Source organism: Tachysurus fulvidraco, chromosome 4, assembly GCF_022655615.1.
Source record: "Tachysurus fulvidraco isolate hzauxx_2018 chromosome 4, HZAU_PFXX_2.0, whole genome shotgun sequence".
NCBI lineage: Eukaryota > Metazoa > Chordata > Actinopteri > Siluriformes > Bagridae > Tachysurus > Tachysurus fulvidraco.
In genome coordinates, this window is record NC_062521.1 from 15,226,209 (window position 1) to 15,241,351 (window position 15,143).

Genomic DNA, 15,143 nt, shown 5'->3' on the forward strand with positions numbered 1-15,143 from the left:
ACTGACAGAGATGAGTTTCAAGTGATCATTTATTTTTTATTCATTATTTATTCAGCCTGACAGTTACTTTGTGTGAAATATAAATACTTGCAGATGGACAATTTTACATAGCATTGCTCATCTGCGCATGTTAAGCAAAGGGTATTGTCATTGACATTCTTGACATGGCATTATTTATTCTGCTAGAATCTGTACACATAAACCAACACATGTAATTTATGCATGTTCAGTCATTACAAAAAGTAAAATAAATGCTACAGACATAGCATATTAGATTGTTTGTTGGCTTGTCATTGTAACAGGAATGATAAAAAGAAGCCTTTGAATTCTGTTACACAACTTGTTGAGTAGCTAGAAACATAAAATATAAAAGAAGATACATATTTTTTGTGGCTGATGAAGATATAGAGTTTAAATTACTTTATACAAAATCAACCAACCTGGAAGCCTGAGACAAAGGGATCAAACCCTCTGCTTTAATAGAAAAGGAAAGATCTTTTTTCCATAAGCCAGCTGTGTGCAACCTGGACAAGGGCTATTTTTCTCCAACTCAGGGCTCTCTGAGAAAAGAAGTGTCCCTCCCCCATCCCTCATATGTCCCATGGGTTTTTACACAACTGTCTGCTCACCCCGGCACTTTCTGCAGGAGCCGTATATGGCTGACAGAAGGTAGGCGCTGGCAGTCAGGCAGGCAAACACAGAGCCAGTGAGGTAGACGGTGTACAAGCATGTGTGCTTGTACTGTGGCAAATTGCAGAAGGAGTTCTTCGACGTTTTGTAGATCATGATGCCGATTGCAGACAAATAAAGCAATGTAGCAGCAATGTCATGTATCACATTAGTTAACAGCCACCGCTCTCCTCCTAGGATGGGGACAAGGTCCTGCTTGTTCAGCAGAGTGAAAAAGAAGAGGGCGAGAGTGAGAAGCCAGAAGAACACGGCCACAAAGAGAACAAAGTGAACGGAGCCCTCATACTTGCTGGTGGCAACAGTGACCCAAAGACCAGCTCCAAGGAGAATCTGTAGGATCCGTATAATCCCCAAAAAGCTCTTGAGGAACTCCTGGAAATTCCTTGTCACCTGTGGCTGGGGGGACATCTCCTCACAGTGGATTAGTTGTCTTTCTTCTCTTTAGGGTGGAGACTTTTTTCCCAACAACCACAGAAACAACTGGAGATTAGCAACAAAGGTAGAAACAAATGTGGAATTTCCAAAAGAAGTCTGTAAAAGATTCAGAAGAAGAAGAAGAAGATCTCAGAGAGCAATGCTTGAGCATAGACTTGAAGTTTTGAAATTAGTTTTCTGTTTCGTCCCTTCCGTTTCCTCTGTGGCAGCTGGAAGACTTAGTCTCCCTCCCCCTCTTTTACTTCCAGCAGCAACAGGAGGAGGTTCACAGAACAGAGGGTTGGCTGAAACCCTAACCATCATTCTGCCTGATGGTCACACCCACAGCCATGGAGGAAGGAAGAAGGGGAAGAGGATAAACATTTTGATTTATCCCATATATGAAAAAAAAAAATCCAGGTTTTTATAAGACATTCACATGACTGATTGCAACATCAAATTATATTAATGTCACTAAACAGTTTGGATATGTGGACACCATGTGCAAAAGAATACAAAAAACATTCATCATTCATATAACTTCATTAAGCACAGGAGAGGATTCGGGTAAGCGTCACAGTGGATCCTGAGCCATTCGCTGAACCTCTGAGCATGAGACGAAAATACGCCTCAGATAGGACACCAGTGCATGCACATACTCTCACATCTAGGGCCAATTTAAAATTGGCAATCAAACTACTGCCACATATTTGGGGAAGGAGGAGAACTGGGAGAATCTGGAGGAAATCAACACAGACATGTGAAACTCCACAGACTGTGAAGCACCAATGCTTCACCAGCAGTAGTCAGAAGCAGCAGCAGTAGTAGTTGTATTGTTATTATGAAGTTGCTTGAGTTTGCAAAATAAAACCAAATAAGTCCTCTTATTAAAGAGACTCTTTGTTGGGAGCAGCTATGTGCATGAGGTGGAACATACCACCATTAAGCATAAAGAGAGGTGAGTTTTTCATTGACAGTGATAATGTGAACTTAATAGGAAGCATACTACTATATTGGAAGTTTACAATCTACGTCTATGGTCTCACATCTTAAACAAATATAATATCCTGATTACATAGATTATATTCTTCACCAGGTAACAGAATGAACCTAAGGCCTTCATCTCAGAGCCTTCACCTCACACTGCAGGGTCTGATATGTTATGCATAACATATTTCAAGAGGGATAATTGTTACAGTTGTGCTCAAAACGCACAAATTGTAGGGCTGCGCTGCCTGTTATTCTGTAATGGCTGTTTAGAAAAGGGCATTGTAGTCTCTTTAATCTAAATATCACATGATACTACTGATTCTGTGATTTCATCATCTTCTTATTATTATTATTTATTTAGCTTTTGGCTATCATATAATTTTTGTCTTGTTTCTGCCTGTGAATCAAGCTGAGAAATCATCCTAAATTCACACAAAATCTTGAAGGTGTTTCACTTGTATAATCACCTGATACAACCGTCTCTGACCAAATGTTTGTTGACTTTCTTCCATCGGATGTATACAGACAGCATCTTGATAAATGGACCCTTTATAAATGTCTTCCATACAACGGTGTATTTATGGGAACAACTTTAGACACCATTACTTATGTTAATCAACAGCGACCTCTGGCGGAAAAGTTTCGGTGCCGTGTTTTCACGCTAAAGGAGTTCACGATACAGTAGATTACTTTCCGAACAGATTTGCACGTGACATAAAAATTGTGACCAGCAGAATTTTATATAAAAACATATTCTGTCACTTAATTTTCTGTGTTTAATTGTGGGGTTATTGTTTTCAGGCTGATTATTAGCAACGTATAGTGTGCTATAAAAGTGTGCTGTAAACAGCAATAGAATTATAATTTATCATAATAATATAAATATTATTTGAATCACAGCCTTCGTGCGTTCATTGCTTTGGTCTATCTGACGTCTACCAGGCAGGCAATTGAAATATTAGGTTGCAGCAGCAACTAAAACGGGGCGGGGAAACGTTAAGAAGTGCCGTTCTAATTGGTGGAGTTCTGACCGGAAAGTGACGCAAATCTGTTAATCATCCAACCAGAGCTCTAGGACAGTGGATCCTGAGCTCTTTGGTAGAGGTCGACAACCTGCATGATTTCAGCTTAAGTGCTGTGAAGTGCTCTTGGTAACTGCACGGAACAGGAACAGTTTATTGTTTAAAAAGGTATAAAAGGATATAAATGGCTGCTCATAAATTAGTGCTGATTCGCCACGGGGAGAGCTGTTGGAACCAGGAAAACCGCTTTTGTGGCTGGTTCGATGCTGATCTCAGCGACACCGGGATCCATGAGGCAAAGAGAGGCGGAGATGCTTTAAAAGGTTTGTGGTGTTAAATGTGTATCATTGAATTACTAATGCTAGGGATACAGCTGTAATGACTGTAATACACCGTCAGTAGGCGGTTTGTTATAAAGTTGCTGTTTTAGTTCTGATTTCTTGCTATCAGATTATTGTGAACACATTTTCAAGATTACACGTTGATGGACACGTTTTTTTTTTATTTGAAACTTGACATTTTACGTTCGCTATTCACAAATTCAGTGCAGGTCTTTCTGTCTTCCGCTATGTTTCGTCAAACGGGTTACTTCTATTCGAGCCAATCAGATTCCTCCGCTTGCTTACAGCCAGCCAATAGCGCGAAGAAGGCGTGTCTGGTCTGCAGTGAACGTGCAGACTTGAACGTGCTCCCTTTCATGTGCCGAACCTTTTATAGCCTGTTCACTCAATCATATAAATCACATGGCTAAAGATCTGGGATCATAATCTCTAGCATACCAAGTCTCAAATCATGTAAACTGTTTAGAGAATTAACCAGACTATGTATATGCAATACGTTTTTCCTTTTCCTTTTCAGATGCTGGCTTTGAGTTTGATATTTGTTACACCTCTGTTCTGAAGAGAGCCATCCGCACCTTATGGCTTGTTTTGGATGGCATCGACCAGATGTGGCTTCCTGTGCACAGGACATGGCGTCTTAATGAGCGCCATTATGGTGGTCTGACTGGCTTAAATAAAGCTGAGACTGCTGCCAAGCATGGTGAGGCACAGGTGAAGATCTGGAGGCGATCCTATGATATCCCACCTCCTCCTATGGAGGCAGACCATGACTTCTACAGTGTTATTAGCAAGGTGAGCCTGGGTATATTTCTGAAGCATGGTTCATGGGTGCTATGGTTCAAAGTTGAACTGTATTGTGTAACGGTCTGATAAGAATCCCGTATGTTGGAAAGCATAAGTAGCATAAGCATAAGTAGACTGCTAGGAGCTGAGAGCTTGCCGGCAAAGAGTTTTACACCTTATCTGTCTGCAGGATCGGCGTTATGCTGACCTGTCCGAGGACCAGCTACCTTCATGCGAGAGCCTGAAGGACACTATTGCTCGTGCACTTCCATTCTGGAACGAAGAGATCGTCCCTCAGATTAAACAGGGCAAGAGGGTGCTGATTGCTGCCCATGGCAACAGCCTGAGGGGTATAGTCAAGCATCTGGAAGGTACAATCCTTAACACAAACTATATGTGAACTCTGGCTGTGATGTATACATTATAATAGAATCATAGATGTGGAGACATAGATTTCAGCATAGATTTCAGTTTTGTATAAATGTTTTTGTAGGCCAATCCAAAGGAGAAAATTCAGTCATACCCTATTCTTCATATCCATATGTGCATGTTAGAAAAACTCCATTAAGGCAAAGCTCACAGTAAGCCGAAAATAACAAAATAAGCACTATGAGGAGTGTGCTTAATGTTCCAGTGATGCAACTTTAGTCAGTTTAGTGCTTCCTCTAACACACTCCTCACATTTCCTCTGTCGTCTTCTTCTGTTTAGTTGAATAATTTAATTTGTCATTATTTTGGACTTTCTTTAAATCACAAACAACAAAGTTTTACCAACTTTATTATATATTTATATATAGATTTTCATGAATACTATACTTATTGTGTAAATGAGCCTGAAAACCATTTACAAGAAATTTGATTGCAGTTTAATAAATAAGGTATTTCTAATTGTTTAGAGCAAGCATTCACGCTTATATCTGTGCGTTGATCTCATGTATGTATGAATCCACTTTTTCCCCCCATACAGATATGTCAGAAGAAGCCATTATGGAGTTGAACCTCCCTACAGGCATCCCCATACTTTATGAACTAGATGAGAACCTGAAGCCTATCAAGCCTATGCAGTTTCTGGGAGATGAGGAAACCGTGCGAAAGGCCATGGAGGCTGTAGCCGCACAGGGAAAGGCCAAAAAGTAGTTGATTTTCCATAGATTGATTGTTTAAAAGCACTGAAAATCTCTACTATTAAACTCATAACACCATGATTCAGTGCATGTTTGGTGTCACATTGTTAGTTGAGTACATGTAACTGAAATTATATCTAAAAAGTATTTATTGACCAAAACACCATTGTAGACCAATTCATCTCAACAACCTTCAACCAAATGCTTGTGTATTTTGTTATGGACCAGAAAGCTGAGCTGTAGGCTACAGGAAGACTAGTTTACTGGATTAGAAGAGTGTAATAAATAATCAGACCTTTCATTTAGACAAGGGGTTCTGTAACATCAGAATGTGGTTTGAAAGTTAATATCAATGGCTTCTTTTAAATGAGTCGTGTCTTTGGATGCTGAGCACTTTGAAAAGAATTTAGACAATGTAGTTTTGTTCAAAGGTTTGTCCTGTTTCAGGTTGTAAAGATTTAAATAGTCTAATATAATGAATTGTTTTTCAGTGCTGCACTGAGTAGAAGCCCAATAAAAGTGTAATACACCTGTGTTTCAAGTGTGATGGACAATTTTTTTTATATTTATTGTTGTACATGTTTCAAAGTTACATGATGTTCTTTGGCTGCTCCTTGATTGGGGTCATCAGAATGGATCATCTGATTCTCGATTTGGCACTGGTTTTATGCTGAATAGCCTTCCTGATTTATCTGGGCTTAAGACTGGGACTGAGTGTTAACCTCTCTGTGCAGGGGACTGTTCCCTGCCTAGAAATCAAACCCAAGCTGTGATGGACTGGAAATAATTGACAAAATCTGCTGAACACTACATTTAATACTTGCCCATTAGATGTTTGCAACCCTTTGCTTCAAGGTGAGGTTTAGTAATACAATATGAAGAGGGCAGCATAGATACATGCAGAGTTGAAAGGACAAATCCACCCTGAAGGATTTGCATGCTGATCAGTATGATTAATGTGTAATCATTTAAAGATTTGTTAGTTTCAATCTTTAATCAGCGAAACTGCCATAACTCTGCAGGAATGCACCATATAGCTGCGTTGCACTGGATTCTGCTCATAAATGGCAAGTGAGGGGGAAAAAATCAGACTTATGTTTAACCCCTAATTACTCACAAAATACAGCACCAGAATTGCTAGTTGTATTACAAGCATTTAATTGTGAACATATTTAATACATTTAAGGAATGACTTTTCCTTAAAGGTTGTAATAATGACAGCCTTTGTGTCATATTGATCTTACAAGCACAAAGTACTACAAGAGAGATTTCTTGAACCTCAAAGAAACAATGTGCCTTTTAAGTCCCTGATCCAGTTCCCTTAAAGATTTGATTTGGAATACATTTTTTTCTTCCACAAACCTTTCAAACAAATACAGTCCACCTCCAACTCCAAAATAGTGAGACTTGGTTGCCAAATAGACACAACCATGCTCAGAAAGCAGTTTCTGAAACACATCATGAAGAGAAGGATAGTAATCTGTGTTGTAGATTGTTTCTGATGTAAAGATCAAATCATATTTCAATGTGGGATCTTGACTTTGTATCAGTGAGAGAAACGAAACCCAGTCCCCTGAGAAAAAACTGCACCGATCTACGAGTGTGTGATTTTTCTCCATAGATATCCGTTTAGGTGATGGGCTGTCATCTTCATCTCCTCTATTCTCTTCACCACCCTCTTCCTCACAGTTGAGGAATATATTTGGGATTGTAAGCTGCTCGATCACAGTGCTGTTATAATCTTGGAAGTGGACTTTGCTTGCACCTCTCTTTAATGCAAGAATGCCAAGGATCCCTGCTCCACAGCCCAAGTCTAACACCTTTCTTCCAGAGAACATCTCCCCTTCATCATCTATATACTCGAGCAGATCATAGGTGCCTTCCCAGATTTTAAGTCCTCCTTCATACACTCCGGTTATAAGATCAGTGTTTTGGGTGATGGTTTGAGACAGGACCTCCTCAGCATCGTCTCGCTCAGGAGCAGTTTGCTCAAAAACAGATTCGTTGAGGTAAAGAAGAGGTGGTAATGAACCTATAGTGACTGTCTCAGGGACTGAGTTCTCAATGTTGGAGAGAAGATCTGGTGCATGTTTATGCTCTTGAGCTTCCTTCACCTTCTTAGGTGCACTGGTCTCCTGTATATGGAAAGTTTATAAAGTTTATACCTTATAAAGCTAGAGAAATCAACATTTAGAGAGCTAAGCTACCATAAATATGAATATAGCTGGAGACATGCTAGCACAAATGCAGCTAGCTGGCTACTTACTTCAACCTGGCTTTGGTTCTTCGCCGTATCTTGATTTTCATTTTCTTCTTTCTCATCCAGCGTGCTGTTATTGTTACAGTTCTGCTTTAACCGCGATGAAATATCAAAATTAAAACTAAATGCCATAACCGTGCAGCGGGTGTTTGACGTGCACGTTGTTGCTGTGTGTCCTGAACTACACATCCCATAATGCTTTTCGGCGGAAGCAAGTTGGCAGGAAAGTATTCACCGTTTATTTTATTCGGATTTGTTTTAGGAACGGTTTGTTTGGCTTTCGAGGGCGTTATTATTCTTCCTTTTTATTTTGTATTTATTCGTTTTTATTTTACTGCCAGATGTCACATTGAGACACAGAATGTAACCTGATAATTGTTACAATACATTATGTATGTACCACTACCTTACGAGCATGGTGTTACTATCCTTGGAACAATATCACGTACAACGTAGTTAAATAAACAAATAAACAAACAAAAATATAAACAAATAAATAAATTACCCATAATCCACCGCGGTTCCAGCCCACAGCCTCGCGAGCGGTGAAAGCTACAAGCTCCGGATCAAGCGGCTACATTATCTCCATGTCTGCGGTTATTTACCTCAGGAGCATCATGAGCTGACCACACACTGTCAACAGAGCAACAAACTCAGGTGAGGTGAGACAACGGAGAACACATCTGTAAAAGATTCATTACAATAATAATTTCATCTCCTTCGCTTGGTGTTTCTTGTCAGGTGTCAGGTATTAAAAGCGGTTTGTTTACTTTAACAGATCAGCCTGAGGTGCACTTTATGTTCTGTGAGATTAACGTAACGATAAGTTGCTACTAAATCGTATTAATTCATTATAGAATGATTGAGATAAGTCTTGTTAATGTTACAGCTCACGCCCTGTGCGGAATGAAGAATATCAGGAATTGCTATCACATATTTAGCCTGTTTATAGTGATTTAGTGTAATTCAAATACTTAGCGTTTCATTTTCAGACCTTGTCTGATCTCTGACCTTTTGTTTGGTTGTTGTAAATAAAGAAAAGATCTCGTATAAAGACATCAAATGTAAATATGAATATAACAAATGAACACAATACGACGTGACGTCACTCTTGACGGTTTCTTGTATAGCGTGAAATAAAGAACAGCGCATGCGCAGTACGATGCTTTGCATTAATCTGCCAGAATGCAAAGGCACTGTTTGCGGATTAAACATCTGTCATAACCTAGTAATCCAGAGAAAGTAGTATTAACGCCCTGGAAGTATTTTTTTTCAGAGCACATTTTATTTTTTTTTCATATACCCCATTGAGTATAGTGCAGTCGGTTTCATTTATTTACTTCATCTGGCTTCGTTTATCCAAGAAATGAGAGAAGATACAATAGAGCAGTTGTGTTTTTACTTTTGACAATAAATGCCATTAATCTGATTTGATGATCTGCTAGACTAGAGACTACTTCATAGCTTTTAGTCAATTATTTCATGGATTAGAGAAACTGCTGGGGTTGAACTGATCATGGATTTATTTTTCAAAATATATCAAATATATTTCTTGTATCGGTTCTAGTTTGTCTCTTGTGCCTGTATCTGAGTAATTGTTGCTTGTCACATGGTTGCTTTGTTGCTTTCTTTGTTGTTCCTTGTTTACAAATTACATGAAACAGCAGCGATTTAGGCTTTAAGGAATTTTTTAAGGCTTAAAGTCATTACTGTCCTACTTAAGTTCACATCATACATTTTAACGTCATTGTCATTCGACCTGACGAGTACATTAAATCCTTTTTGATACTGATTCAGCATTTCAGGCCATCATCAGCACCACTGCATCCTTAAATACATCTCACTAATTGGCTTACAAGTCCCACAGAAAGGCTTCTTGCAAGTGATCTAATTGCTCTCTGTGGTGAGCAATTACTTGTAGACTTCAGGCCATCTTACTTGAAGACTTCAGGCCATCTCAATCAAATTAAAGATGCTGCATACTGTATTTCTCCTTCACAGTGTAAATGCTTGAGTGCAAGAAACTGCAGGTTTTGTTTAATAGTAGAGTGTGCACACAAACATAATCGAGGCAACCTTTAACTTAAAACTTTTGTCAGGACATTATTACTGTGTGCACCATGCTGGCGTGACAGGAAGACACTTTGATGCAATTACAATGGTATTTTAAATAGGATTTTTTTTCTGTTAAATCTTTAAAGGATTTAAAGCAATTTTTCTCTCTTACCATATTCTGTGATTTTCTAGCACCGAATTATGGCAGAGATTTGACCTGTTTCATTGTATATGATAATAGAGACAAGACAAGGGGTGTACAGGTCATGGTAAGGACACATTATGACCCTGCTGATACCATTTCCAGTGTATTCACAGGTCAGGATGCGTCTGTGTTCCTGTGCCGTGCATGTGTTGGTGCGATGGATGCGCAGCTGCTCCAGGCGCAATCGCAACCGCTTGCCTCGGAGACTGCGGGAGCCACTGAGCTACACCAGACTCCTCCTGAATTCCCTCTGCCACAACTCTCTCCTAAACTGTGACCTCGTGACCGATTCCCTATTTGAGCCGGTCTTCTGGATGGTAGATGTTATCACCCGCTGGTTCGGGATGGTGAGCCTGGCACTGACACAAAACTAATGTATTGTTTTTTATTCTGTAACAATTCAAAATTGGTTCCTAATCTTTTGTAGGATTTGTGTTTATTATTTTTTGAAATTTTTTTCCCTTTTCTTCAAGGTCTTTGTGTTTCTAGTGATAGTTCTCACCAGTTCTGTCCTCTTAGTCGCATATTGGGGCCTCCTCCCTTTGGCTCTGAATACATATCCTATTGGTTGGTTAGTATGGCACGTATGCTACGGACACTGGAACTTAGTGATGATTGTCTTCCACTACTACAAGGCCACAACGACGTCTCCTGGACATCCTCCAAAGGTTCAGTACTTATAAACAAATATATAGAAAGTTAATGAAATGGTCCCGTTCATAACTAACTGAAAATGTAACTATTGTTTATTTATTTGTTTAGATGAAGACTGACATTGCGTTTGTGTCCGTCTGCAAAAAGTGTATAATGCCCAAACCAGCAAGAACTCATCACTGTGGCATTTGCAAAACGTAAGAACTGTACAATGCATGTTAGCAAATCAGTCATGTGTTCTGGAGCGTGATATTAATGCTGCCTTATCGCTGCAGGTGTATACTGAAAATGGACCATCACTGTCGTATCCTTTTCAGAAAGATTCAGCATCAGTCCCGTTTCAGTCGGAATCTGACGGAATCTGTTTATTTAACATTCATTGGTGGAAGGAGTCTCCAGTCTCAGTAATTCATGACCGCAGACTTTTGCACTTTGCACTTTCTCCCTAAGGAGTGAAAGAACTGCTGTAATGCAAACAATAACAGGAGACATCTTATTTTTCAAGGCGATCCGTAAGGTTAAATGTCACTATAAACTGAATAATAAGGATGTTTTTAATACATCAACCTTAATAGCTGATCTGCAATATGGTGATTGACTTGAACTTTGAATTTTGCTTCCATTTGCTTTGATAATTCAGTTATTAACCTTAACTGTCAGTTTTCAGCTTGGCTGAACAACTGTGTTGGTCATTTCAACCACCGTTACTTCTTCTCCTTCTGTCTCTACATGACACTCGGCTGTATCTACTGCAGCATCAGTGGCCGTAACCTCTTCACCGATGCGTATCACGCTTTAGACGTAAGGCTACAGCTTAGGCATTTATTAAGCCATGAGTGTATCATAGGCTGGTTCTGTGCTGGTGCTTCTCTTTTCTTTTTCTACTAAAAACGGGCCAATTCAATTCTGTCTCTGCTGTTCCTTCAATAGCACATGAAGCAGATGGACTTGGAAAAACAGGGTGTTCCAGTGACAGGTGTAGGTCTGCTCATAGGAATCCTTCCTCAAGAAACTCTATCTCAGAAGGTATTATGATACAGAGGGCTTTGTAACTGACTGCCCAATGTGGCTTTTTACTCACTTTGGTGTTTCTGAAGTCATCTAAAGGTTAAAGGTAATCTTGATTTCTTACTAATCTGGCACTTTGCCTGCAGGATGCATAAAGAATGGAAGCAACACGAGGGTACTAGTTTATAAGAAAATATCTACAAAACTATTTTAAAACAAACCTTAGGCTATCGTGCAATAATTATTTTGACCAATTTCATGGAATCACCTCTTTTTTATTTATTTTTTATATAAACTCTATGAACTAGTGTCCTCTGGTTTCTTCCATGTTTCCTTCTCAGTGGAGGTTATACACCTGCTTTCAACCGTCTTAACAAGTGCAATTTAACTACTAGCACTTACTTTAAAACTGTTTCAGATTCTGAACGCAGTTCATATTGTTTTCCCCCTGAAACTTCCAGCAGTAAAAACACAGCAAGAAGAAACTACATGTGCTTTTAATATGAAAAAGAAACCATTACTTTTGTGCATCGAACTGACAAAGCTATTTATTTTGTGGACAAGAAAGAGAATATTGTTCTCATTGCTATTATTTCTCCTAGTTGAAACAAATGTTGTTAATTAATTTCATCTTACAACTGTGTGAAACATTGAATTCAGTGAGTTACAGGATAAATTTGTGAAACATTATTGTTCAAAGTCTTACGTTCACATCATCTATTTTACTTCACTTAAATAATTTTTTGAGTCAATTATCATTTACATAATAGCAACCAATGGTGGCATGGTGATACAGAAAGGTGTGTGTGTGTGTGTGGACTTTTTTGTGGAATTGTGTTAGTAAATAAATATAAATGTTGATTGTGGGTGAATTTCTCAAGCTTTTCTCGTTAGAGCCATTTTTAAACTGCTTCATTTCTGGCTCTGTTCTGTTAGCAGAGCATTTTGTTTATTTCTCGCATTTATTTCTGAAATAAAGAATCTGCCAGTAGAGAGATAGGAGGTCAATACGAATAAATCTGCCTCAGAACAAAAGTCTTAATAAAAAAAAATGGTGACAAAAAAGGTGATTAGATTTGAGATGAGAATTATTCGTCATTGTACTATATCTAAGTATATGAATTATTGCTTTACGCAGTCTAACATATTTTGCTTTTGTTGATCAGAGTGAAACTTCAGCATCTTACACTTTTAAGGACCGGATGTTTCATAAGAGTATTATCTACATGTGGGTGCTTACTAGGTAATTTGCTTGACCTCCTGACATCCCCCCCCACACACACACACACTGCAGTATGTATATTTGGTTGAAAAGTAGAATCATTTGTTGATTTTAAGCGCATGTGTCTTATGACCTTTAGCACAGTAGCCGTTGCTTTAGGAGCCCTGACCTTGTGGCATGCTGTGCTCATCTCCTGTGGAGAGACCAGTATTGAGAGGCACATCAACAATAAAGAGGCCAAACGCATGGCAAAGCAGGGAAAAGTATACAAATCTGTACACACACACATGTAAAAAGTCAATGCTATTTGCTCAGTAATGCTTAGTAACTAAAATAATTCTCTTGGAATCATAAAATATCTGTAAATATAAGTAGAGTAATGCTTAGTACTGTTAGAGGCTGATGTGTATACACACACATATCCACTCATAACACGCACAAGATGTGGATTCCACTATATACATTATACCACACTACTGCAAGTGTATCCAGGAGAACATGATGTTAAATTACATTTATTCAGTATGTCCTTGTTGTGAAGGTCATTTTATTTTTTTCTCTCATGATAGAATTATAAGAATCCATTCGACTATGGGAAACTGAACAACTGGAAGGTGTTTTTTGGAGTCGAGAAGAGAAGGTAGGATGTTTTACGTAGCACAGTTGCGATAAGAGACACTATTATAAGCAGACAGTTTTGATCAATTGAATTAAAAATTGTTTATTACAATTTAACCAAAAAACAAAAAAAGGCCTATTGGCAATTGTAAGGAGAGCTAGCGTGTGTTGGCTATGAGCAGAATTAGAGAGACTTAGAAAAATGGTTTCTTTTTTTAATGAAAAACAAATGCTCATGAAGTATGAAGAGCATTTTTGTAGATTTGTTTAGCTCACATGTATGTATAGAATTTATCAGTGTGTCGCTAAGACAAACCTTTATTAAACATCCTGAAGTGTTTTAGACTGTTGTTTATCCTTCCTTGAACAAAAGGTTTTATAAAACATGTAATCTGACCTTTAATTAAGCTAAAAATGATACTTTGCTCTATGTAGACTAGTTAAAGTATCGATTTATTATAAAGTAATTGTTAGTTTAGACTTGTTTTATGTGATATGGTCAGAATGTGATTAGATGATGGCTGTAGCAAAACGCTTTTTTGAAGATCTTAGTCATAAGAGTCTTAAAATAGTCTAACACAGAGCGTTTTTATGTCTCTACTGTAATATTATGTGTTGTATTATTTCTTCACAGTCACTGGCTAACTCGGGTTTTGCTGCCTTCTGGACACAGTCCTTATGGTGACGGGCTGACATGGGACATCTACCCGATTAAAAAAGACATGATGGCAGTCTAAATTTGAGTGTTATCAGATGTAATATTCATGTGAGGTTGGAGCACAGGTCACTGCTTGGGTGTGGATCCATAATATTGCATGTCAGCCCAGATTTACACAGGGACATGTGAAAACAAAAAGACATGAAGAGAAAAAACTGCCTTTTCTCTAAGATACGTCTCTAATAATAATGGAATGGAATAATAATAATGGAATATTTCTTTTTTTAACATGATGATGATGATGATGATGATGATATTATATTTTAGCTATTGTGCACATCCAGAGGCCGGATCTGGATGAACTGGTACATACTGTGGAGCTGTGCTCCCTTAAATATCAAAACTTTACACAACATTCTTGCATTAAAACCACTGAGAGGTGAAGCAAATATTGCTGATTATCTCATTACACTGGTACATGTCAAGGGGTATATTAGGCAACAAGTAAACAGTCATTTCTTGAAATTGATGTGTTTGAAGCAGGAAACATTGGCATGTGTAAGGATCTGACTTTGACATGGGCCACACTGTGATGACTAGAGGAGGGTGCAAGCGGGACCTACAAACTATAATGCAGGCGGCTTTAATGTTACGGCTGATTTGTGTCACTTAATGATGACTAATTGTTCATGTTTTATACTCATGATATTTCTCTTTATATGCATTTACACCCACCCAAAGGCTGCTGTTTCAGTGAGGGGAAAATGTAGTTATCAAAAACATTTTGTCTATGGAATTTTTAAAGAACCATATGGACATGGTGGTGGGTTTCTTTTGCCAGACACTATTACATTTTTTGAAGCGTTTTGTAACAAATATATGACCACTATTTAAAAAAATAAATTAATAATAAAAAAACATTATTATTATTGCTGCTGCTTTTTCATTGTGGAAGAAATGTATTATAAAATCTTGGTCTCATTTATTTAAGTCTTAGGCGCCAAAACAGATGCATAACAATGTTGGATGGATGGATGTGTGTAAGAAAAAGCATTTCATTTACGATATTAATAAACCGATAGTTAATGAATTATTCATT

General features: G+C 38.2%; 4 protein-coding genes across 5 annotated transcripts; 2 read left to right on the forward strand and 2 right to left on the reverse strand.

The window, feature by feature from the left end:
• Positions 1–11: 11 nt before the first annotated feature.
• On the reverse strand, positions 12–1,525 carry marveld1 (MARVEL domain containing 1). Its single transcript, XM_027141943.2, has one exon. It carries the CDS (start codon positions 1,096–1,098, stop codon positions 610–612), a length of 489 nt encoding a protein of 162 aa, XP_026997744.1. The 5' UTR covers positions 1,099–1,525; the 3' UTR covers positions 12–609.
• A 1,638-nt stretch (positions 1,526–3,163) lies between these two features.
• pgam1a (phosphoglycerate mutase 1a) lies at positions 3,164–5,899 on the forward strand. Its single transcript, XM_027141942.2, has 4 exons — positions 3,164–3,439; positions 3,975–4,249; positions 4,431–4,611; positions 5,208–5,899. The coding sequence occupies exons 1-4, from the start codon at positions 3,301–3,303 to the stop codon at positions 5,375–5,377; spliced, it is 765 nt and encodes a 254-aa protein (XP_026997743.1). The 5' UTR covers positions 3,164–3,300; the 3' UTR covers positions 5,378–5,899.
• Positions 5,900–6,502: 603 nt separating this feature from the next.
• Positions 6,503–8,257, reverse strand: mettl18 (methyltransferase like 18). The gene is made up of 3 exons (XM_027141941.2): positions 8,152–8,257; positions 7,631–7,847; positions 6,503–7,499 (listed from the first exon to the last, which is right to left on the reverse strand). The coding sequence occupies exons 2-3, from the start codon at positions 7,811–7,813 to the stop codon at positions 6,621–6,623; spliced, it is 1,062 nt and encodes a 353-aa protein (XP_026997742.2). The 5' UTR covers positions 7,814–7,847; positions 8,152–8,257; the 3' UTR covers positions 6,503–6,620.
• On the forward strand, positions 8,152–14,973 carry zdhhc16a (zinc finger DHHC-type palmitoyltransferase 16a). Of its 2 annotated transcripts, none has more exons than XM_027141940.2 (11): positions 8,152–8,286; positions 9,987–10,231; positions 10,358–10,552; positions 10,647–10,735; positions 10,814–10,842; positions 11,206–11,339; positions 11,469–11,564; positions 12,713–12,789; positions 12,908–13,031; positions 13,338–13,408; positions 14,021–14,973. In XM_027141940.2, the coding sequence occupies exons 2-11, from the start codon at positions 10,004–10,006 to the stop codon at positions 14,121–14,123; spliced, it is 1,146 nt and encodes a 381-aa protein (XP_026997741.1). In that variant the 5' UTR covers positions 8,152–8,286; positions 9,987–10,003; the 3' UTR covers positions 14,124–14,973. The 2 variants fall into 2 exon arrangements, with proteins under 2 accessions (XP_026997741.1, XP_047668190.1); XM_047812234.1 differs by having other exon boundaries at positions 8,152–8,281.
• Positions 14,974–15,143: the final 170 nt, after the last annotated feature.